We start from the raw sequence: 23,690 nt of genomic DNA on the forward strand, positions 1-23,690 counted from the left end.
GGCTGATACGTTCACAAAGATGATAACCAATTAATGTCTGCCACGTCAGATACTATTGTTAGTGGCTAGCCAATGAAAACCATTTGGAGGTGGGACAATATGGCAGGAACTCACTGTACAGATATCAGCGCTTGTGGGATGTTAAAACTTTCATGTTTTATCAGTTTAATAGGAAAATAAACATTGTTTGCATTCATCGGAGGCTGTGTCAATTGACCCATTAAAACCATATTTACGTTTATTCATGTTTACTATCCAGCATCTATATAAAAGTGTCGAAAACGATGTGTAGCTAATGTTAGCCCACGAATGCTAATGAGTACAACTTGCTAACTTAGCTAACAAGTAAACCTACTGCATTAGCAAATCGTGCACGCTTGGTACGCATAGACGTGAATGAAAGACTGTGACTGTGGTGTGAAGATCCTTATTTTGGAGCCAAAACAGCAAGGATGAAGAGGTGGAACTGGCGAGAGGGGCAGCGACCATATCGCCAACAAGGTCCTGGTCAGCGGCGCGGCTGGTACAGAGGTAACCGACAGAGACCGACACAGGACGAACAGTGGTATGTTAAATGAAATACTGACATACATTTGAGGTACTTAGTTTCAAAAATGTCGCACGTCTCTCAATCAGGATTTTCTAGGACAGGCTAACGTGCTATTCATTCTGAGGTTATCAAGTTCTTTTCACAGGTCTGGACATAATGCGGGGCCATCATACAGAGCATCTCAGAGGAGACATGAGAACCAGTCAGCTGCTTCCTCGTCATCCCCGTCTTCCTCCTCTTCTGAGGCTAGTAATGCTGCACCAGGTCATTACCAGACACCACAGCTGTCACGGTTGAAATTTCTAAAAACAGTTTTCATATATTATTGTCATGAACACTGGTATCAAGAGCCCACATTAAGTTCATCAGAAAACTGCTTATTCCCACTTTAAACGAGATGATCAAGGATGTAATCTGGATAGCAAGGACAAAACACGTCCATGCTTAATTTTACAATCTGTTCTGTTACCAGAGCTGCCTGGTTTCTACTTTGACCCGGAGAAAAATCGTTACTTTCGCCTGTTGCCCGGACACAACAACTGTAACCCACTGACCAAGGAGAAGTTACAGGAGAAAGAAAGAGAGAAACAGAGAAACAAAATGCTTGCAGAGGATGAAAAGCCCAGAAAAGTGAGTCTGTTGTGTGGTTATTTCAGTAGAGGAAATATACACTGTCTGATGTGAAAGTGGACTGGTAAATTGTGATATTTTTGTCAGCATTGCAGACAGTCAGTCAGCTGAAACGTATAAATATCTAACATCGATATAGATTTTAAAATATTCTGAGGTTATTTTTTTTTTTTACCTTATTTCCCTGCTGTGCCATAAGCATTTTGCATACTAATTACTGATGGTGGGGATACATATCATCTTCTTCACAGAAAGCACCAAGAACAGGACTTAACACTTCACTGCTCCTGCAGAAGAGACACCTCGGCCTGTTACCTGAGAACTCCTATTGCAGGTACTTTATCACACTGAATGCCTGCACACATTCATGTACGTATAAACATTCTCTTTACATCCCATACATACTGACAAGTATTTCTGTAAATACAAAAATATACAGACACACACTGTTGTTTGGATGACAGGAGGTGAGTAAATGATTCTGGTCAAGTAAATTGTCTGCAGATAGTTACAGTTGGTGTTCCTGTGTGTTTCTAGGCGGGTCCACGAGGTGAAGGTCAGCGGAATGAGACGCCACAAACTAGAGATCCAGTGCACAGACAACAGCAACCCCAACACTGACAACTTCAGACTCATAGTGGTGAGGACACACACAGATGCACAGTACTCACTTGGGCAAGTACAAAATATCAGCCCAGTGCCTAATTTTGCAGTAATAGATGCACTGTAGAAACACATTTTTCAACTTAATTTACAAATGAAAAAAATCATTTATTGTGTGTAAACTCAGCCCTCCTTCTTTGTCTCTCTCAGGGTGACTCAGCATGTGAGCGAGTGTTCACAGTCAACGATGTGTCGCACGGAGGTTGCAAGTACGGCATCATGAACTTCAGCAGCAGCAGCCGGGGATCTCTCTCTGTGGAAATGTGTGACAACCTCTACTTCACCAACCGCAAGGTGGGAGTGTTTTATAAGAGCTGGAGCAGTGAATAGTTAGTGAGTAGTTTTTAAGGAAACCTTGTTAGTTTGGCTTATTGTGCCATTTTGTTAAACATTACTCAAATGTGTAGGTTATTCATACAAATGAAAGGTCTGAATGAGCAAGTCCATTGTATACACAGAAACTTAGTTTTGTCAGTAAAACCGTAATGTATATGGCAGCTGTGCTCTGGCTAAATGTATTTCAGGTGAATTCCATCTGCTGGGCCTCAGTCAACTACCCAGACTCCCACGTATTGTATCCTTGTTCAGCTTTTGCAGTGCTCTTAGTCAGTGTACATGTCTTAAAGCTGAAGTGCTGCTCGGACACTGCCTTTATTCGCCTTTACTGGCCTGACTGTCAGACTGTGCCTGGTAGGAGCGGCAGACACCCCTGGCTGCGTCAGTTTACTTCCTGCTTCCCTCTTCAGCAACTCCAACCCAGGTTTCTCACGCTATTTAAGACATTCAAGATTGCAAGATTTATTGTTTGTTTATGTCCACATTTTAACATTTCTCCTCTTTCTTCAGATCAGCCTGGGATGCTGTGTAGCTTTAAGATATCCTCAGCCTGGTCTTGTGCTTGGTGTCTCAATCCCCAGTTTGACAAGACCTTCAGTACCGGTGGGTCCAGTCATCATCATTTGTTATGCAGCTCATCATCAAAGATGATAGTCATGATTAATCATAATTTGATCATCGTTACCTTTGTCTACCTCTGTAGAGTCTTGAGTTTTGGAGTGTTAAACATTCTAGTGAATCATACTGAAGTGGTTTGAGTAGGAATAAAATCTGTTGGAATCAAATGAGAGAATTTTCAGTTGTGTTTCAAAATCTATGACACAGAAAAGCAAACATTTTGACATTCATATTTTGGGGTTCAGATTTTGTCCTCACAAACAAATCTAAACCGACTGTCTTCTTGCATGTATTGGCAGGTCTGTCTCGCAGAGTCATAGTGAAAGACGCAGAGACGGGCCGAACACAGACGTATAGCACTGGCAGTGATGTCTTGGCTCAGCAGTTTGCCCTTAGGGTGAGTTATTAAGTGATTAAAACATGTTGAAGTTGGCTTGTAACATGGATTTCTCTGTAAAGTGTGACTAAGGACAATGTAAGACAGCAAAGAAAAGAAAATGTCTTTTTTCCACCTCAGGTACCTGTGCTTTTTAACGGTTGTCGATCAGGGGAGATCTTCAGCATCGACTTGCGGCAGCGCGGCCGCAGGGATCAAAGCTGGAAGGCCAGTCGCTTTCATCAGGAGTCAGCCATCACCTCTGTACGCGTCCTGCAGGATGAGAACTACCTGCTGGCTGCTGACATGCTGGGCCAGGTCAGCTTACTGGCTCATCATCTTAAATCTATTCTATAAGATGTCGCTGGGCTAACCTCATACTCACAACCCCTTACAAAACTTTATGGAAAGTAAAAGAGATGTTAAGTATTAAGCCGTTAAGCACTCATAGCTGACTTTTGGTAAAAAATATTGATAATTCATAGTGAAATACTAGGATTTGTCACAAGATAATTAAAAAAACACGACTATTATTGCTTTAACTTTGTGATGTGTTTTCCTCACGCAGATTAAGCTGTGGGATGTGCGAGTGACAAAGCCAGTGCAGGAGTACAAAGGGCACTACAATGAACATGCCTACCTTCCCATCCACGTCAGTGAGCCCGAGGGGCTTTTGTTAGCAGGTAGGAGAGGACAAAGCATGCTCAATTGGGTTTTCAAAACCTTCACTGTTAAACTGACTTAATCAAAGTGTTATAAGGTTAACACTTGCTGTGCTCTGAAATACTTACAAGTTTGAGCCTTCACACAGTTGCAGATAAAAATACACTCTTCCCAGACATGGTTTTAGAGAACTGAAGCCTGCCAAAGATGCCTCGTGTCTCTTCTCTGCTTTCCACCAGTTGTAAAAACAGAACAGTCATTTGCCATTTCCTCCTCCTCTGTTACGTCCTCAGTTGGTCAAGATTGCTACACAAGGATATGGAGTTTAAACGACGGTCACCTGCTGAGGACCATCCCTTCACCCCATCCAGCTGCAAATGACCTGATACCGAGCGTCGTCTTTTCCTCCAAGTTGGGCGGCTGCAGGGGGCTCCCTGGCCTGCTAATGGCTGTTAAACACGACCTTTACTACTTCCCGTACAACACCGACTACCAGGAAGGAGGAGATCAGCAGACTGTCTTTTAGGAAAACACTGAAATTGTTTCATCTCACAGACAATTTCTAAAAACAGGGACACCTTACTTCATGAGTGCACGTATACTCATATACAAAATCTAAAGGTATTTATAATTGAAAGGGTTTGGCCAGTATGCAGATAATTTCCAAGAAGTTGTACTGAATTTTGATGGGGAAGATGACCTTAGAAAAGTTACATTGACATCTCAGGGAATATTTGATGTTTGACCAACTTGCTTGTGCCAAAAGGCAACTGAAGTGCTACATACTACAGTTACAGCAGATAAAATGCTTTCTGTAATTGTTACAAAATAAGTGCACTTATTACATGATTGATGACTTAATTTGTTTTAATGTAGGCTTGGATGTCTCTGATCTCCATTTGAAAAGGACAGTGCTGCTGCTGTTTAATACATAATGTATGAACAAAACATGAACAAAAAGGTATTGATTTGTTCCTTGTGATATTCATTGAATGTCTCTCTGAAACAGACGATGACGAGATAGTTCAGGTCAACATGTTATTTCATCTTAGTTGTTGACATAACCAACAACCTCTCCCTGTCAGTTACTGATTTAAGAAAAAAAAATACCACATTAACCATCACTGCAGTCAGCTCTTACGAGAAAGCCCAGCTGCGTTATATGTTGTATTTATCATTGTCAATTATAGTCTCGTTGTAATAATGGCAACCTCAAACGTTGCTCACTTGGTGCTCCTAGCTAACTAGCTACGCAGCCTGAGTTGACAGAGTAAAGGATTACTCCTCTAATTATTTCCTGTTTTGAGGGGCCAGCCTCAAAGATGGTTTGAAATCTTTTCTGCACCATATTGCTACTGTGAGCCAGCCACTGTATTAAAAGCAGTTTCTGTTGCATTTCTTCCCAGTGCACTCAGATTTGTCTTGATAGTAGTTTTGACATTTTAAAAAAAAAAGAGGCCATTCAAAAAAATCCCTATTAACCCCCTCACCCCACCCCCCAACCACCACACATATATATATATATATATATATATATATATATATATATATATATATATCCTATGTAAAATTTCTATGTGGACAGCACTATGAAGGCTCCCCTATTATCTGCCTATTTCCAATGCACAAACAATCACAAAAGATTAAGGGATAATCTAAGTAGTTATTACTAAGTAATTAGATTAAGTTGGAATGCATCTCGGTGCTACTGGCTTCTGATTGTTCGAATCCTCCTGAAGCCAAAGAGTACAGAAAAGCTAAAGCTGACAGGGCTGATGCAGAGGAAAACTACTGTGTATCCATACAGACAAGCAGCAAAATTATTTCAGTTTTCCATGCTTTCCTCTAAAGCCAACCCTGAATGCTACATGCAGGGCTGCTGCAGAGAGTAAAAGTGCTTATCTGGACATCACTTTAAGATGCTCTGTCAGTACTTCTATTAATAAATGGTTTACACATGTAGGCCCAGGCTACAAAAGGTGCTAATAGTACTAGGGTGTAATATTCTGAGGGATTGTCAAAGGGGGTGGGGGTGGGAGGGTGATTTGATGTGCATCAGTACAAACTTTCAAGGTTCAAATGAGTACATGGAAATTGACCTGAACTCAGCTGTAAGCAAACATGTATAATACTCACTTTCATAAAAATGTCAAGTTATTTCATCTCTCCTACCTTCTTGATATTCAAGTCTCACTCTCACTGTTCACAGTGTAGAATATAGGCATATTAAAGTGAAATAGTGTCCAGGGGATTGAAATGATGTCAGAACCATTACAAATCAATAAAAGGAGTCCAACCTGCCACTTGTGGCAGACAAGAAATGCCACTAAAAAGACAACGGTGAGCGGAAGCCTTTCTTTTTTATATATATATATATATGTATAAGTCACAATGTTGTCAGTTCCAGTTTTGGGCGTCTTTAACTGTTTCCCCCTCTGACTCCTGCTCCTTGTCCTGCTAGAGCTCACCAGGTTTCTGGCTGCAGCCATTGCAGACCCTCACTGGGTGGTCCCAGCCACGAGAGGGCACAGCACGTCGCTCCTGAGAGCAGTCGTCACACACGCCCTGGCCACAGGCGCGACAGTGATGGATGGAGAGACGTGGGGTGAACTCCCGCTGGCACTCGCTGCAGGAGTGGATGTCCTGATCTGGGACCCAGTAGGCCGGGCGAGCTGCATCCTTCACCAGGCCTGAGGAGAGGAGAGGAGGCGCAAGTTGCTGTTATGACTACTGATATGACTGGAAGTAAAGATACAGGAAATATACAGACGTCTCTTTGGTAAAGCAATACGCTGAAGATATTTCCTACAAACATTAGTTCATCCTGAATTAATAATGTTGATAGCAGAGTGGATTTTCAGCTGAATAATGCGGACTCATTCTGAGTCAAGCATATAAGTGACCTGTTCATAACAGCTTTCAAAATGGGCCCACTGATGGAAAAGTGACCAAAATTTGTATCAAATCCAACAGGATCACAGTTAATAAGCCGTTTTCACTGTTGAACAAGAGCCAGATAGAGAGCTAGAAGGCAGGCGTGATGTTTAAACACAGATCTGATGCTCACCGAGGGGTATGTCCATGGCACCAACTACAGCTCCCAACGTGTTCTGAACAGCCTCCCCAACCTTCCTGGCTATCAAGGTGCCTCCTTCCTCCTCCAAGGCAGCATCCAGCAACTCTGCCACAGGGATAATATGCACACATGAAATCAGACACTCATGCGTCTTTAAGGATCACATGCAGAAAACCATTAGCACAGAAGGATTTACCAGTTGGGATTCCCCTGTTGTGGAAACAGGCGTCACAGACTCGAACAGGCGCTAGGCCCCAGCCCCTCTCAGGGACCGGCCGGGTTTTTGAGGAGCAGGAATCACAGAAGCCTTCTCCACAGGCGCGGCAGTGGTGCTTGGTGTCGTTGGGCTGGAACTCCTCCCCACATTTGTGGCATTTCTGCATCACATATAATAATATACACAAATTTACTACCAGCTGTAACACTGCAGATATAATTTCATTAAGTATACATTAAGCTTCATAACAGTAAAACATAATGCGGACAGTTTTGTCAAATCCTGTTTTGAGTTATATACCAGAATAAGGGAGTTGGGTTTCCAGTAGGTGGGAGCAATCTGGTCTGTAAGCCAGGAGGTGACTGCTTTGGCAGGCTTGACGCTGAGTTCAGACACTGACTGCGAAATGTATTTGACTCCATCCAGCAACCTCTGAGCAGCGTTGTTGTTGTCTTTCAAAAACCCGTCAGACTGAAAACAGGCCAAGAAGAGAAGAGAGTAGAGATATAAATTAATACTAGCTGACACACTTGTATGTATCACATTGTATCTTTGTATTATTAGAAAATCTCGATTTGACATCAGTTGTGTACACTACAGCATTTTATACATGTTTGTCCAAGCGTGACTTACTATGATCCCTGAATACTAGTCGCCCTGTTAATAGAAATGCTGTAATTTGTCTCTCTGATTTGCTAATGGGAGGCAGCATAGCCTCACAAGCTGACATGTACGATGATTTATGCCAGGCATTTAAGCTTCTGTACCCACTCTGTGCACTTCTGAATAGGTAAGCTTCGTAATATGTTAAAGGTCATGAACAGCATTTTACATTAGTTTCATGGGCATTTGTGTACAACCAGCTGGCAATAATATACTGCAAATGCAGCTCGCGGCGGATGCGACAACATTAATTCGGCTTACAACCTTTGTAATCTTGGCTTGCAACTTTGTTTAACTGGTTTAGGCAGAATCTCATTTAGGCTGTTGCATTGTGTTCTTACCCCGGGCCAAATATGCTGGATCTCTGTTCTGACCACTGTTTCCACTGGGTCCTGGTTTCCGTACCAGTACTGCCTGCTTCTGTAGATCACTGCACAGTTGGGGCACTCGATCACATACCTGGATGAAGACAAAAAAAAAGGATCTCAATTCCAGTGTTGAGGGGACAGAGTTCATTGCCTCTTTCTCTTGGAGCTGTTCACATCACTACCTGCTTCAATACAGCCAACTAGATAACATTTCTTAAAACACTTTTTGTTTTAATAACCGAGAATTGAATGGAAAATCGTTCCAATTTAAAAGTGGGTGGATCAGAACTCAGTGATAATTTTTTTTCTCCATTTTTTTAACACAATAAAACAAAGATGTATTAAGTTATTCCTTCTGGCAAGGAAGCCTTTTCCAATCATCTTCCAAATGCTTTTGTGGCAGCTAGACTCACCCAGACCAAGCATAGATGGCCAGGCCAAACCATGGTGAGTCAGACGAGGCCGTTGTTTTGGGAACCACTATCACCTCCTTCCCTCCCTCATAGCAGGCCTGTGAAGTTCAGCACAGACACTCAGAACCGCATCAAGCAGGCAAGCTTCAACACAAGCAAGTGTGGCATTTGGAGGTTTGCACTTGCCTTGCAAGTGTAGATGCGGTTGTCATACTGCGCAGAGTAGCGGCAGCGATGTTTGGCTTCGTGGTCGAGTCCTTCCTTTAGGTGATTCATGCTTCTCTTACAGCCTGAGCTGAGAGTGGGAGCATAACAAGTTACAGAGACAGAGGACCTAGAGATGTATGCAGATGTTTGAGGGAAATATTTACATTGATTCTTTGAGGGTCACACAAACATTATTATACCTCAGAAAGCTGCTGTCACATTTGAGAATGTTAAATGACACCTCCCCCTGTATTTTCAGTCTCACTGATTCTGATTTCTACTTATCGCAGTGAGAAGAGAGACACATACCCACAGCTGAGGCAGAGGCTAGAGCAGGTAAAGTACTCATCTGGAAAGAATGAGTTACTGGTCATGTGCTCATCTGGAATATCCCCACTGAAGCTCTCGCTCAGGGCCTGAAGGAGGGGGCCAGGAGGAAAGACGGAGGTATATGAAGAGTAAGTAATGTTCACCTTCAACAACTGTGGATAATTCTGTCAAAAATATTAACACTGATATATTCATAGTGTACACAAAGAAGCATACAAGTATATGATACACGCTTCTTCCCACAATTAAGCATCACTACCTGCAGAGCCTTGTAGATGACACTGGCAGAGCGCGGCGACCGGGTGGTGTTGTTATCCAGCTGTTGCTCCAGGCTGCGAAGCAGACCACTGAAGTCAGTCGGAGGGTTGTAGGTCCGAGTTCCGCGATACTGGATGGAACTAAATGCTTCTGGGAACAGACCCAGCTTCCTGAAACGCTCCTGGAGAAGACGCTCGGCTGATTCTGTAGGTTTATCTAGAGATGGAGAACAAAATAGACAGTCAGCTCAATAAATTCTTACTATGAACAGACCAAAGAGTAAAACAGGGAGGAAGTGTTTTATGTACCTGATCCTAGCAGCTTTGTGTGAACGGTCTCATGGAAGATGATTACTGCAGGGCCAAGAGTGGACAACGGGACATCCAAACCACAGCGGGCTGTTGTTGCTTTCAGCTCCCTGGTGAAATGTTTCAGGTAAGCATCTGATGCATCACCAAGGAATTTGAAGAGATCATCATGGAGACGGTCAGCATGAGTTCGGTAGATGACCACATCAGAGACAGCCAAGACTTTGAGGAGCAGCCGAGTTCGCTGACCCTGATTGGCTCCTGGTGAAGGAAAACATGTTACAAGGAAAACAATGCTTATATAAGATTAATATTAATATTAATATTCAGAAAATACCCTACCAGCCCCAAGAAGTCCTTCCGTGTCGATGACTACCACCTGGTGCACAGGGTCCATAGCTGCCCACACCCCCACGGTGCAGGACTCTTGGGTGGGTGAGGTCTTGAACACTTCTCTTCCTAGGAAAAATGTGTGGTTCAGGGTGTGGGACTTGCCCTCTCCAGTGTTTCCAAAGATGGAGACCACCTTGAGGAGCTCGTCGGGCTTGCAGCCCAGTCTGCTCACAAAGTCTTCCTCATCCTTCACCTGAGAATCCACACAAGATCAACCCTATCACCATGACATCACAATAATTAGGTGCTATCAAAAGACTAAAACTCACTATCAGGCTTTTACCTGCATCTCTTCCCTCTCATCCACCAGAAGGAAGCTGGACACCTTGTCCAGCTCAGCTTTAAGGATCTCCATCTGTGACTCCCCAGCAGTCACGCTGTTATCCTGGGGAGCTTTGGCAGGGGGGTAAGGTGTCAGAGGGTGCTTCCTCTTGTTGACTCCGCTGTGGGTGCGTTTCTGGCAGTCCAAACACAGGTTGATCTTGCAACCCTGGCAGCGCACCACCGCTCTGAGCCTTCCACCGTTCACAGAGCAGCTGCTGTCACCTTTGCACGAGTCACAGAAGGGAACGTGGCCTGGCGCAATCCGAACCCGGTCGTGATTTCTCATCCGCTCCTGGCGATGGAGCTCCAGTTCACATCGGGAACACTGCAAGCTGCCGCACTCATCACATTCAAACGTTGCCTCATCTGAGCCCCCACAGGCGTAGCTCTCCTGACAGACCAAGACCGTGTTCATTCCTTTATCCTGAGCTGGACCTTGACCACTCATCTCAAACCTGACAGGTCACTTGCTCACTGAGAATAACGAGGGCTGGAGTGGGACACACGGTTGTAGCTCGGTGAGCAAAACCAGATGTGATGTGTTCAAATTCTCTAAATAGCCAATTCACTCATGTACAATATTGTGAAAAAATACTATGAAATGTTCAGCTGAGGACCATATTATTTCCTGTTATTAAAGAGGGTATTCAGTATGTAGCAAAGCACGACCAGGAAGCAATTTCAAAACACTTGTTCAGACAAGCAATTATTTTATGATTTTGGTACAACAGTTGGCTAGCTAACATTAGCTGCCCTGCATCTCTTGCCTTGTCCGGTTGCTATTTAAAAGAAGCCCGGCATGCTCGTTTGGTTTCGATATCTAAAAAATACGTTCTAAAACTCAGTAATAAAGAGTCTATATATATACTTAGGGTCACAAAGAGACACACTCCTGAAGAAACAAACAAGCTTCGTTTCAATAGACTGACCTAGCAGTGGCTACCAGTCCGACAGACGACGGCTCGTTAACTAAAGTGCTGCCACATCACAGTCTAAAACAGGACACGTACACTGTCTAACACCATACCGCCGACTGCCACATACAGCTAACGCTCATGAGAAAGTTAGCTAGCTGAGCTATTTAGTGTCACACTCCTGTAGATGTTGTTGCTTTTACACCAGCTGATCGGCTTGTTTTTATCCAGAGTTCAAAAGTCATTAAAACACAATGCATTATGGGAAATGAAGGATTTGGAAGTTCCCTAGAAAGACGAGAGTTGCAACATTTTGTTCATTCTACGTAAATTCTGTTGGCTTCGATTTTACAGTAATAAATTATAACTTGGTTTGAAAATAGCTACCTGGGTGTTTAAACACATTGATTAGAAAAACATACCGACCGCTGCCCATAATGCTTTGCAGCTTCCAGCTGCTGTAAGATCCACTTCTATTGACAACCGGCGTACACCAAAACTGACACAGTGAGACGGAGACAATAATGAGAATGAGCACTCGCCGTTTCACATTAACTGGCAGTATTAGCATATAGCTTTAAATATTATATTCTTACTTTATTAGACATTTATTATTGTAAGTATTTTTAAATATTTAAATGCATCCCACGGAACAATCGCAACTTTTTTTAGATTTTTCCTGTATGCTGCTGCTGTAACATCCAACCCGGACAACCCGGTGTTTGTAACGAATGCACCCTAAGTGAGAATTGGTTTTGTTATCAATTCGGTTGCACTATATTTGTCCTGGGAATATTGAGTTTTTACCGTACAGTTTTTCCTGTGTTATATATAACCGGACAGAATCGGCATCATATGTATGCATGCATAATTTGAGAAAGCACTTTATGTCTTCCTGTGCGACTGACCTTGTCTGTTCACCAGCGCCAACCTGTCTTCAGTGCTAGCTGGCTAAGCTAACTTTCCGAGAGTTCACTTAGCTAATGTTCGCTGTTTTTCGACTCTCCCTGCTCTTGTTGAGTTCATGATGGAAGATGAAGCCTTCACTGACATTAATGGCAAAGCCATATCTCTTGACTGTCAGAGTCATTCCGGCATTTGCAGGGAGTTCACTGTCAGCTCCCCCAAAATGTCTATCGGCATAGTGTTGGTGTACACCTGCTGTGTTTGGCTGTTGGCATACACCGTGTTCTTGTTCACACAGGTGAGATAAACAGGTTACAGTTTTTAACGTAGTACTAAATAGTGACTATACGAAAAAGTACCATCAGTACAATATTTTTTCCGTGTTATCAGGCATTATCAGGTATCAGGGTGTTCAGGCATTCAGTCAAATTTATGGCATTTATTGTTTGTTTCTCTTCTTTTTTCTTTCTCTTTTTGTGAGTAGTGTCCATCCAGCGGTAACAACTGCCCTATGATTACACTATTTTGATTGTGTTTAACCAAACCAAAATACTAAAAGTGGACAAAATATTAATCATGCTCCTTGTAAGCTGCAAATTTAAATGATCAGACAAGTATTTTTGAGTCTGTCAGCTGATATAAAGGCGTTGCTCTGAGCAGGACCTGCATATGAATGTCTTCCCTCTGTTGCAGAACACAGCAGTGCTGTCCAGTGCTATACTCATCACCCTGGTTGGCATGATGCTTCACATCCACTTTGTGAAGGTGGACCACGAGTCACTACTCGTCATTGGCTCCTTGGGCGTTCAGGTATCCTCCAGCAATGCCTCAGGCCGTGAGACCACCACATTCATGGAGATGAGCAAGATCAAGGATATTGTCATCAATGAAGCCATTTACATGGTAAATTTATGTCACTCTATCATTTGTATGCACATTTACATAGCTGATATCATTATTCTATATTACTCACACTACAGTTGTCAGTTTATGGTTTTGTAAGATCACTGGATTGATGTCTAATGCTTTTTTTCAGCATCAAATTATCTACTACCTCTGTGTCCTGTTGAAGGATCCCTCAGATCCTAACGGAGTGTCAAGTGTTGTGCCATTGTTTCAGGTAAGGTTGAATGTAAGTTACTTTTGGTGTTTTTATTTCTTCTTTATCTCCTGTTAAAGGGTTTTAATAGAGACAGTGTAAATCACAGTATACTGTCTCTAATGAGCCTCCTTTGTTCATTTTTTCAGAGTTCAAAGCCTAGGCTGAACTGCTTGGTGAAAGTTTACAAAAGCTGTCAGGAGATTCTTTCAAAGCCGTGATGACACACAGGTCATACATTAATGATGTTTCTGGCCATGTATTTTAATATTTCCTTGCTTAAGTCATGCTTTCAATGAATGAAACCAGAAAGCTACCCATTGTTTTGATATTTTGGTACATCTTGATTTGAATATACAGTGTATTTTCCATGAATTTTCTCCTTTTTTCATCCGTATGAATACACTCATGATGTGAATTTAATCAGCTGAATACAAAAGAGCTGTAAAAGAAAGCAACCAATATTAGCATTATAATGACTTTGTGTTGTACTTTGTTGTGTATTTACTTGAATAACGTGAAATCTTTCACTTTCATTTCGCACTGTCTTAAAAGAAATTACCTTTAACAGTTTCGCTTTTTTAACTTATTTGTAAATTTAGCTTTTATTCGACTAATTATGTCAATTTCTGTATTTTATAAGCTTTCAAGCATTGTATTTTTGATAAATATAGTGTTAGTAAAATATTACAAAATCAGCATTGTTCCTTAATTATTGGACATCTCAGGCGGTATTAGTTTTTGAGAAGCTTTACTTTCCTTTCCCAGTAGGGGGCAGCACCACACTTACTGAAGCTCCTACTTATGCTTATCAGAATTTAAGAAATTAAAATCTGCCGTCAGTTATGGCAAAACCACCTCTGATATACCGACACTGTATCCTATACTTAGTCTAGTCTTCGTTTGTCTACAGCGTCGAATAACATAAGCAACTTTATAAATGACCATGTATAAATATGGTGTCAGATGTGCTGCATATACAGGGCATTTTTATAAATAAACATCCACATGTTCTTCCCCAAATATATTTTCACTTCCTCATAACTACATACACCTTCTTTTCCTGGAGCCAGTTGGTCACATGTACTACAATTGTCTGGCACCTTTCTTTGTGACTGTTAATAGACCAGACCTGTTTTCAGAAATGTTACTTGAGGTGACCTCACTCGCCAAGTGACAGTAACAGCAGTGTGTGTAGGATCAACCTCAGAATGAGCTTCGTTGCAGTGGAATGATGCTGAAAACAGTAACTCCCTGTTAGATTGATAAAGTGTTAAAGAATAAAACTTCTAACTTGATAATACTCTCTTTCTCGCCTTCTTGTTCAGTTGTAATTGGAATAATTATTGTCCTGTACCCTGTCGCTGTCATGTCTTAGAAACATGCTCAAGTTCCAAGAACTCATATTAATGGCAAAACCAAGTCTTTTGGATAACACCCAGGCAAAGAAGCAATCTGAGTAAAGAGATTGTGTGCTTCTGTAAGCGCTTTGGAATACAGTTTCAATTAATTGATTAATTGAATTATAGATATATCGGATGGAAACATAAAGGAAGTCAGGTCATTAGTTTGTGCCATCAGCAAAAAGTCCCCCCACCAACTGTTTCCTGGTTGTAACTAATGTATAACCATATAGTTGAAAGTTTAATGGGCCTCCTTAGCCCACAGTTTAAAGTTCAGAGCCCTTGCTTTCACCTCCAGGCCTTGTTTTCTCCATCCAATCCAATTCTCGATGACCATCTGCAGCTCTCGGTCAGACATGCATGTGAACTCCATCCTCCACAGGCCAACAAAACAAGCAGAAGGGTGTGATTTTCACGGGGTGAATCGTTTCACTGCTGTGAAGAGTGGCCCTCTGACAAGATAATAGTCCCTCCTGGAGGTGTGAAACAGCCAGGGACAAGGCAGAGGAGAAAACCCGGGAGTGACCGGGAATGACACCTCAGGGCCTCTGAATAGGCTTTATAAACCTGCCACCCCTCAGAGTGTAAATCATAGGTAGTGTGGCGGTTTGGCAGCCCAAAAACACTGCAAGGCTTTCTTTAGCCAGAGGTGTGGGTTGTTAATTACCCTTTTCATACTAGAGCTGTAATTACACATTTACTTTTGGGGTTCATCTCGAGTATTTCTGTGGGTGTTTTAAACTTAAAAATTAGTCTAGAATATATACTGAACTCTGGTTGCCTGTCCCTTTCCTGCTGGTTTTCATTAAGTTTATGTTTTATGGAATTTTTGTAGTTCTCTCTTATCTAAACAATGGAAATGTGAAATCAACTTATGGTCGTTTGGGTGTAGGACCCTTATAGTTTGGTGGGAGCAGAGGGTTTGGAGCCTTACTGAGACAGGGAGTTGTCCTGTTACCACCTGCTGTGCTCATATAGACACACACCCACACACACACACAATGTGCACATATTCAAATGTACTCACATGAAAACATGACAATGATACATTCAGAGGTTGTGTGCTAAGTTAAAAGTGTTGTTCAACATTTTAGGAAATACAGTTCAATCAAGTCAATACCACTTTCATATCTGTTACTATGAATCTATATCCAGGAGCCAGTTTAGCTTAGCTTAGCATAACGACTGGCTAACATGCCATTTAAGCTCCACATTTAAAGCTCACTAATTAACTTTTAAATTTGTCTAATGCAAACAGAATTTGTACAGAAAAATGTATGAAAAGAGAATTCATTAATAACTCCCTGGAGTCTCTTTGGCTTGTATGGCGACCTGTGTTCATGGTAAAAATAGTTGCTTTTGCATTTTGTTTGCTTATTAGTGAGCTTTAGACATTAACTTCCCAGCAAGTCAGGCTTGTTGTTTGCAGTATGTATCCTAAGCTAAACTAACCAGCAAGAAAGTGATTTGTATGTCCCAAAAATGTCAAACAAAGTCAAGCAACTTTCTAAAAGTTTTACTCGGGGTACGTGAGAGGTTCAATGAAATTAATAACAAAAAATACACACCAGTAAACAAATAACGTGAAATTAGAGGTGTGTGCAGAGGCTTGTCTCGAACAACAGAAACTGTTTTCAGATAATGTCACACCTCTGTGTGGTTTTGTGTCTTTATATTGTCATACACGTGAGCGGAGAAAAAAGAAAGTGCTGTGATATTGTTTGAAACATGACTCTTTACCCACTCTGCCTACCGGTCCATACAGGCAGGTGTAACTTGATGTCTGTTTGGATTTAAATCTCAAAAAAAAAGAAAAAGAAAAGAAAAGATCTCTCACTGGTAACATAAGGGGGAGTTTTGCCTGTCACTTCATGTGTCTCTTCCTGTGGGAGCTTTTTTTCTGCATGGAATACTGTCATAAGAAGTTATATATTTTTTTTCTTTTTCAAAATTAGGGCAAAAAACATATATATTCTTTTTGCATTTTGGGCAGGTAATAATGTAAGCTTTCATACTGGTTTACCGTGCCTGTTTGTCATTTGAGCTTTCCTTGGGGACCTTAACTGCAAAACTTTATTGTTCTTCTCTCTAACATTCAAAACGTACTCGGCCGTCTCTCTGTCCCAACAAATAACAAATGCATCACTTTTATATGATGTGCAACTAACAAAGACAGTCCGATGCAGCCAACAAGAAGAAAAAGTAAGAAAATTGGAATAGAACGTGTCTAAACTGGGTGTCTTCAAGACAATAAATAAGAAAAGATTTGGTCATAAGACAGAAAAATAACTGTCTATAGACATTTTGACTAACTAACATGTAAAACAATACCAAATTTACAGAAAACTGAACCCCCCACACTGAGCTAGATTGTGTTCACATTAACGACAGCAGAAGTGCAGATAAGGCTGTAGGCTGGAGGATAAACCTGGTCTGATGGATGGCATGGTAGAACCGGTCTTGGCACAAAAGAACACTTATCAACCTCCCTGTAAACTTTTTGGTAACGTGAGCCACTGACTCAAAAGTAGCTGCGGCTGGTCATCATGGAAAAGTAAATGACAGGAAATCACAATGTGCCATTTATAATCGCGATCTTCTGTTATTCTTTGAACTGCACATTCTGTGCATCACATACAATATTATCAAATATCTGCTAGTGATCTTCCACCACAGCCAAAAAAATCTTCCCTCCTTCAAACTCCTATTGAAATGAATTGACTGCTGCTACGTGGCCTCGAATTAAAGCTGGGCTACCCTGAATAAATGTCTGTGGAATATTCAGTTCACTTGACTATAAAGCTTTGATAAACTACTGTGAGTTTGACAAGAGTCAAATTGTTGAGGGAAAAAAGAAATTTTTATCTGAATATACCTTCAAAGACTGCATCAACCCTGTAACTTAAGGTAAGGCAGTGACATTGCTTTGGATGTCTGTCTGTCTAAGACTGACAGATTTTCCTTCAGTGGAAGCTCTTATTTGTCAGAGACCAGTTTCCTCAGTGAACAGGAAAGTTTGCCGCCCTCCTTCTGTCCTCTCACAGGTGACAATGTTGAACCACAGAGCTGAGGCTGCCAAAATGTACTAACCCAAGTTTGTATCACCCGATCCAGCCAGCTGCTGCTGCTGCCGGCCAGTCAGTTTAAATGCAAATTATTTTTAAAAAGTTGAATGAAACAAATGAGTCTTTTCAGGCCACGCCCTTACAGAGCGTCACCTGGTAGATGTGAGGTAAGTGAGACGGACTTCTTGTCAGACCGGCTGGCAGCAGATAAGAGAGCGAGAAGCCTGCTCTACAGGTCTGTCAGGGGAGCTGACAGTAGACTGCAAACACATCCGTTTTCTCTGTTTGTCTTCACAGAAAAGAACCGTTGTTATGAGTGTGGATGGGCATGTGGTTTTGTATGAGTGCATGAACGCAGGTCTGAACTGCCATAGTCAAATCCTCTGAGCTTATTGATTCTTTTACTGATTGGGCAACAAGTGATTTGATTGCCCGTGATGTGTGTGTGTGTGTGTGTGTGTGTGTGTGTGTGTGTGTGTGTTCTGGTGACATTGTTTTATTCCCATATCACTCATATACCACTGCTGAGTGATGACAGATCCTCAGTGTCTTCAGTGTCTATGGTGCCGCCATGTCTGTGACCAGTGACTGAGTCAGATAAATATGTGTTTTATACGACACTTTAAAGGCTATATATAAAAAAAGGGCCATTAATTAACAAATGTGACATTAAGGAGGGTCTTTATATTCATGGAGTGTTTCCTTATTTTAATTATAAACAAGGCTGAAGAAACAGACCACAAACCGACCCACAAACTTGAATGATTTTGGTGATGTCATGTTTCTAAAACCTTGTAGTCATTCTCATCTGTAACTTTTGTGACAACTGTGAATCATCCAAACACTTAAATGATAAACTCAGAGAGTGACTAATGTAATGACAGGACTGTTTCCTGCATGTCTGATAATAGACAGACATGCACAGGTATTTGTGTCAAGGATAAATACAGTCCGCCTGCTCTGCAATCAGCCATTGCAGAGATACGAATGTTGAAGATGCTATGTCAACCCTCATGGTTACCTCATAGCAATGGCACGATCCGCACACGCAAAATGACATGGCATGTGACAGACAATGGACAGGATGAGTGAAGAAGGATTAGAATACAATCACACTGAAATGGAGGATTACTGTACTGTAACCTGCGTCCTTTTGAGAATCTACGTTTCTCATGAATTTCCATGTTGTTAAGGTTAAAATAAAAACCATCAAACGATGATATGAAAATGACCTGCCAACAGTAGAACTAAGCTGTTAATTTGCCGGACTAATCGCTCTAAATGATCCCGCATGGTTGAGGAAACATCGATACTCCTTTGTTACAGTTTCTTTTTTAAAGCTCATGATTAAAATTTAGATTACAATGTTTATCCTAGATGTAGTTTAAGTCAGCACTGAATGGCGCACTATGTGATTCATCCTGCAGGCTGTCTAATTATCCTGATCATTGCGAAGCCCCAAAGCAAGTTTCTGTTTCATCATAAATATGACACATATGCACTTTCCCAATGGATTCATATCTCAACACCCCCCGCCAAAAAAAATCAACAGTATCTGAACAGTTTACTATCAAATCTGAACAATCCTCACTAACCATGATTAACAAAACAAAAAAGTCCTAAAGCCTGACCAGCCAGTTCAGGAGCAACGGGACCTGTGTGCTGTGTGTAGGTCTGATTGTGTGACTGTGTTAATCTAGAGCTTAAGCCTCTTTTGCTTTTGCAGGTAAACAGTCGCGGCCAGCAGACTGCCTTTACATCACAGCAGTGGTGTTGACATGGAATAAGTTAGCACTGTTTGCCTAATGACACAACATGTACACCATGTTCTGTAGGGTTGTGGCTGTATGCTGTGCCTGAGGCGTTAAATGTACCATCATTTAAATCTCTTATCAAACCTTAAAAAAGCATTTTTAAGCATTTATTAATACTAGCAAAATGTTTCATTTCATTCAAATGATGATTTTATTCAGAATCAGAGCATCTTATATGACTAGCCAACAGTGCTAAGTACATTTACTCAAGTACTGCATTTAAGTAAGGTTTTGAGATACTTACTATTTCCATTTTGTATTACTTTATACCATTATTTCACTACATTTCAACATTTCAGGGAAAAATTGTGCTGTTGTAATATAAATAATAATAATATTAAATTAAAATCAGGTCCACTTCACAGCCATTATGTCTAATGTTGCTGATAATCACCTACTACAGTACACGGGTTGTAAATGTGGAGCTCTAAAGCTGGTTCCCTTAGCTTAGCACAAAGACTAGAAACAGAAAGAAACTGCTAGCCTGGCTCTGGCCAAGAGATAACAAAATCTGTCTGCCAGCATCAGCATCAGATCACTATGTTCATCATGTTTCACCACTGTAATACATTCAATCTTCATCTCATCACGCACAAAGAAAACAAAATCATTCGAATACACTATGAAACACTGTGAGAGATGCTATTTAAAGTTGTTTGGGAGACCAGATCTTATAAAAATGGTGGAGGTTCAAAGATGAAATGTATGAGTGAGAAGCAGCTTCATCATCCCTCACGGTGAACTAAGTTTTAAAAATCCATCAGTAACGTAACTTGTGAGAGAACATGAAACATTTCTCTTCTTTGGTATTAGGACTGTGACAAGATTCTCACCACACAATACTCATGGCCACACAAAATCATGATAACAAAAGACTATAGAACCATAGAAAATGTAAAAAAGAAAAAAGGAAAATAGAAAAAAGGTATATAAGAACTCAGTTGAATTCATCTCTGTGTTTAATGTGTTTCTTTCTCTTTTTGGCAAATTAGTTGAGCTCAAAATACAAGTGGAGGCATGTGGAGAGTGTCCTTAACCATACCAGGAAAGAAGTGTACAGAAAGAACAATCACAGCTAATGAATAGTGACAAAGCAACCACATAAAAATCTGTCTGACTGGATTACTTAAATGATACTTTATGTGTGATAAAAACCCCAGTATTTCAGTATTTCCGTCTTTCATATGACAGTTATCATCAGTACCAGTATATCTCAGCTCCCCAAGTTGGGACCATAACTTTTCTGACTCACCACACTCTCACTCTCGTTTCCATTTTAATGCTAAGCTAAGCTAACTTGCTGCTGATAATTGCTTCAAGAATCTTAACACTTTTCTACCCCTGCTACCCAATCATAACAGATAAAAAAAAAACAACATTTACTCTAAATGGAGTCTCTTTGAACTGACAACTCCATTAACTTGTCTGATTTAATAAATATACTAGTTCATTGTTCAGTGCAGACACGACACTATCCTTTCATGGTGACACAAACAGACTGAGTAATCGGATTTACTGAGTTCTGAGTAACCGGACAGCAACCGGTGACTCTCTGCTGAACAAGTCCAGGCACACCTTATCGCTCTGACTGAAACAAACAATATCTATTGTCATTTACCCATGAGACTACGTGATGTGTTTGCAAAGAGCCGTCAATGTCTGCCTGTCCCAAGTTTCAGTGAAAAAATGAGCACTTGTATACCCTTTTCCTACTGTACTGCAGTACTTCTCATGTACTGAATCACTGTTGGTGTGTATAATGTTACCTACACACGACTGCGTGTGTGTATCTGCACATATAGGAGAGGGACAATAAGGGTTGTGTCGACTTGCATCATGCCCTCACTTGCTTCACTGCCACCATGTGTGTAGTGTGGATGTCACAACAACCCCTGCCTCCCTCCTCTCCTTACCCCCACCCAATGCCACTGTGAGAACACCTCACCCCCTTGATTCCCAGACGTGGACACACCCAATGCACAGACTTGCAACCAATCAAATCACGCACTTCCTGTATGCAAATAGCACCCAGTAAAAACATGATTAACTGTCACTTTTCAAAACTTAGAATCAAAAACACAGTTATAAGGCATCTATTCATCTCTTCTACAGTTTGGCCACAGATTAAGATGCAGCTTGATAAACTGCATGAAACCAGACTGTTCAAGGCACCATCTTTAGTTCTGTATTTACTGTACCTTCTTTTTTATTTAAACTCACTTTTTATTGCTTTTCAACAGTGCATATTTACTGTACCTTTAATATTACAACACGTGCCACTTTGGTACAATGAAAAATTAAATACTCACCAAGATGAAAACTTTCTTATTCAAGTCAATGATGTGGTGAGTTAAGACATTTTGATTTTGATTTAAAACAGCTTGATTTGGCCGTGACTCAGTCCCAGGATCACATTATTATTTTTTTAAAAAAATATACACCTCCACCATTCAAAATGTAATATTTGGACTTCTGTCATAAAAGCAAATGTGGTTTTTGGCAGTATGTTTTAAAATCCACAACCAATGTGTATCTCACACTTGATAATGATGCCTTGTTGTCTCACTCCCCACAACCCCCAACCAAGACATTCAGATCTTCTCACAACACATAGACTCTTTTAATTCAAATCAAAAGTAGGTGCTAAGAACTGATGTAGATCACTCCCACTCTTCATTCTGGTCAGATACTGCCAGTCATTTAGTTGTGATCTTCTAGAGAATGGGTAGGCAGATGTGTTCCACAGAGAGGACAGTGTGTAGATAACATTGTGACGCCTTTAGTGAGTAAACCATCACTCAGACTTTTCATCATAGAAGCAACACTGCAGTTTGAATAGACAGGACCTGACAATTTAACAATAAGCAACAACATTAAGTTATACTGTATGTACAAGCAATGAGGAAAGATTACTATTACTCATGGTTGTATTAACTCTTAGCTGTAGAACCAACTTTATGAGATGAAAATCAAAATTTAATTCTGGACTAAAATGACTTAAATTTCTTTTACATTTAAAACAAGTTGCAAGACATGAAATGTAGGTGATAAAAAAAAAAATGTCAAATGTAGTGGAGTGCAAAGTACATTACTTCCCACTGAAATGAAGCAGGAGTATAAAAACACATGCAGGAGCGAGAGCTGGTGCCTACGCTCTTTAAGTGTGTCCATAGTTCATCTTAGTGCTGTTATTTAGCCTGGATCGTGTATTGCTATGGCTGTATTCTATGATTTACATTTATGCTAATATAACTACATGTATAAACACTGCAGGCTGGTGCTGTTGTTTGTGTTGTTTTCTTCTGGCTTCACTGGCTCATCTGTCACGTGGACGTGTTTTTGTGTGCACTTTTTTTTCACATGGTTCTGCTGCTGATTCATCTGAGATAGCTGAATTCAAGTGATAACTTGACAACATTATATGCCATGTTAAGCTTTTACATCACAAAACACAGCATTTTACACCTTAGTTGTGGAGGGCTGGTAGCGTAATGGATGTCTGTGGGTCGTCTGTGACATATCAAGTCCTGAGACAGCTTGTTAGAAGAGATAAACACCTCATCGTTCCCTGAATTCCGAGAGTGAACTCACAAGCCGCTGCATTCAGCTGTTCGACTTTGATCATGTGTGGTCATTGACGGTCACTCTGAAGTCATTATGTCCCTTGATGACTGCAAATTAACATAAAGGTACAAACTGAGTACACACAGTAGAAAGAGGTGAATCTGATAATGACCCAGGTGTTTTTTCAAACCCTTGAAAATGACTTTAAAGTGTCCTGGAAAAATGAACAAAGGCTCTTCCACTGCTGGTCACTTTGTGACTAAGTGGTGGAGGTTGTTTGCATATTCCCCTCTACACATATTACTCAGCTGCACAAGTGACAAGCCCAGCAGATTCATAGAGGCAAACTAAAGCTGTTGACTGTGGGACAGAAATAGTCGTTGTTGCCTCCAGGCACAGTCACAGTCAGAAACTGGGACGATTCTCACTGGCTTTGCTCGACACCGAAACTGACAGTTTATGTTTTGATAGATTTTCTTTAATCAACAGACTTGCACAGTTCACGTGACTGACGGGTTGGCTTTTGTTATAA

The 23,690-nt window shown here is 41.0% G+C and overlaps 3 protein-coding genes across 4 annotated transcripts; 2 read left to right on the forward strand and 1 right to left on the reverse strand.

Annotated features, from left to right (window-relative positions):
- The first annotated feature begins 71 nt into the window (after nucleotides 1-71).
- Nucleotides 72-5,231, forward strand: wdr21 (WD repeat domain 21). The gene is made up of 13 exons (XM_046372964.1): nucleotides 72-565; nucleotides 696-814; nucleotides 1,023-1,180; nucleotides 1,432-1,514; nucleotides 1,718-1,820; nucleotides 1,994-2,137; nucleotides 2,368-2,417; nucleotides 2,524-2,603; nucleotides 2,690-2,782; nucleotides 3,097-3,194; nucleotides 3,315-3,491; nucleotides 3,742-3,856; nucleotides 4,130-5,231. Exons 1-13 carry the CDS (start codon nucleotides 453-455, stop codon nucleotides 4,360-4,362), a joined length of 1,566 nt encoding a protein of 521 aa, XP_046228920.1. The 5' UTR covers nucleotides 72-452; the 3' UTR covers nucleotides 4,363-5,231.
- Nucleotides 5,232-6,204: 973 nt separating this feature from the next.
- Nucleotides 6,205-11,571, reverse strand: zfyve1 (zinc finger, FYVE domain containing 1). Of its 2 annotated transcripts, XM_046372966.1 has the most exons (13): nucleotides 11,323-11,571; nucleotides 10,353-10,883; nucleotides 10,019-10,262; nucleotides 9,677-9,937; nucleotides 9,370-9,584; nucleotides 9,090-9,196; nucleotides 8,760-8,868; nucleotides 8,574-8,671; nucleotides 8,134-8,251; nucleotides 7,430-7,600; nucleotides 7,109-7,289; nucleotides 6,904-7,017; nucleotides 6,205-6,526 (listed from the first exon to the last, which is right to left on the reverse strand). In XM_046372966.1, exons 2-13 carry the CDS (start codon nucleotides 10,839-10,841, stop codon nucleotides 6,294-6,296), a joined length of 2,340 nt encoding a protein of 779 aa, XP_046228922.1. In that variant the 5' UTR covers nucleotides 10,842-10,883; nucleotides 11,323-11,571; the 3' UTR covers nucleotides 6,205-6,293. The 2 variants fall into 2 exon arrangements, with proteins under 2 accessions (XP_046228922.1, XP_046228921.1); XM_046372965.1 differs by having other exon boundaries at nucleotides 10,353-11,570.
- A 368-nt stretch (nucleotides 11,572-11,939) lies between these two features.
- Nucleotides 11,940-14,615, forward strand: pigh (phosphatidylinositol glycan anchor biosynthesis, class H). The gene is made up of 4 exons (XM_046372967.1): nucleotides 11,940-12,511; nucleotides 12,907-13,116; nucleotides 13,250-13,333; nucleotides 13,462-14,615. Exons 1-4 carry the CDS (start codon nucleotides 12,332-12,334, stop codon nucleotides 13,531-13,533), a joined length of 546 nt encoding a protein of 181 aa, XP_046228923.1. The 5' UTR covers nucleotides 11,940-12,331; the 3' UTR covers nucleotides 13,534-14,615.
- Nucleotides 14,616-23,690: the final 9,075 nt, after the last annotated feature.

The sequence above is a fragment of the Scatophagus argus genome, chromosome 19, assembly GCF_020382885.2.
Source record: "Scatophagus argus isolate fScaArg1 chromosome 19, fScaArg1.pri, whole genome shotgun sequence".
NCBI classification, from domain to species: domain Eukaryota; kingdom Metazoa; phylum Chordata; class Actinopteri; family Scatophagidae; genus Scatophagus; species Scatophagus argus.

What these genes read in the sequence shown, in the direction of transcription:
- wdr21 (XM_046372964.1), top strand. Translation starts at nt 453, where the DNA reads ATGAAGAGGTGGAACTGGCGAGAGGGGCAGCGACCATATCGCCAACAA. An exon ending in CTTCAGCAACTCCAACCCAG is followed by an intron (nt 2,604 to 2,689) that starts GTTTCTCACGCT and finishes CTCTTTCTTCAG; the next exon opens with ATCAGCCTGGGATGCTGTGT. An exon ending in CGAGGGGCTTTTGTTAGCAG is followed by an intron (nt 3,857 to 4,129) that starts GTAGGAGAGGAC and finishes TTACGTCCTCAG; the next exon opens with TTGGTCAAGATTGCTACACA.
- pigh (XM_046372967.1), top strand. Translation starts at nt 12,332, where the DNA reads ATGATGGAAGATGAAGCCTTCACTGACATTAATGGCAAAGCCATATCT. An exon ending in CCGTGTTCTTGTTCACACAG is followed by an intron (nt 12,512 to 12,906) that starts GTGAGATAAACA and finishes CCTCTGTTGCAG; the next exon opens with AACACAGCAGTGCTGTCCAG. An exon ending in GTGTTGTGCCATTGTTTCAG is followed by an intron (nt 13,334 to 13,461) that starts GTAAGGTTGAAT and finishes TCATTTTTTCAG; the next exon opens with AGTTCAAAGCCTAGGCTGAA.
- zfyve1 (XM_046372966.1), bottom strand. Translation starts at nt 10,841, where the DNA reads ATGAGTGGTCAAGGTCCAGCTCAGGATAAAGGAATGAACACGGTCTTG. An exon ending in TCCAGCATATTTGGCCCGGG is followed by an intron (nt 7,601 to 8,133) that starts GTAAGAACACAA and finishes GCCTGTTTTCAG; the next exon opens with TCTGACGGGTTTTTGAAAGA. An exon ending in TGCCATGGACATACCCCTCG is followed by an intron (nt 6,527 to 6,903) that starts GTGAGCATCAGA and finishes TCCTCTCCTCAG; the next exon opens with GCCTGGTGAAGGATGCAGCT.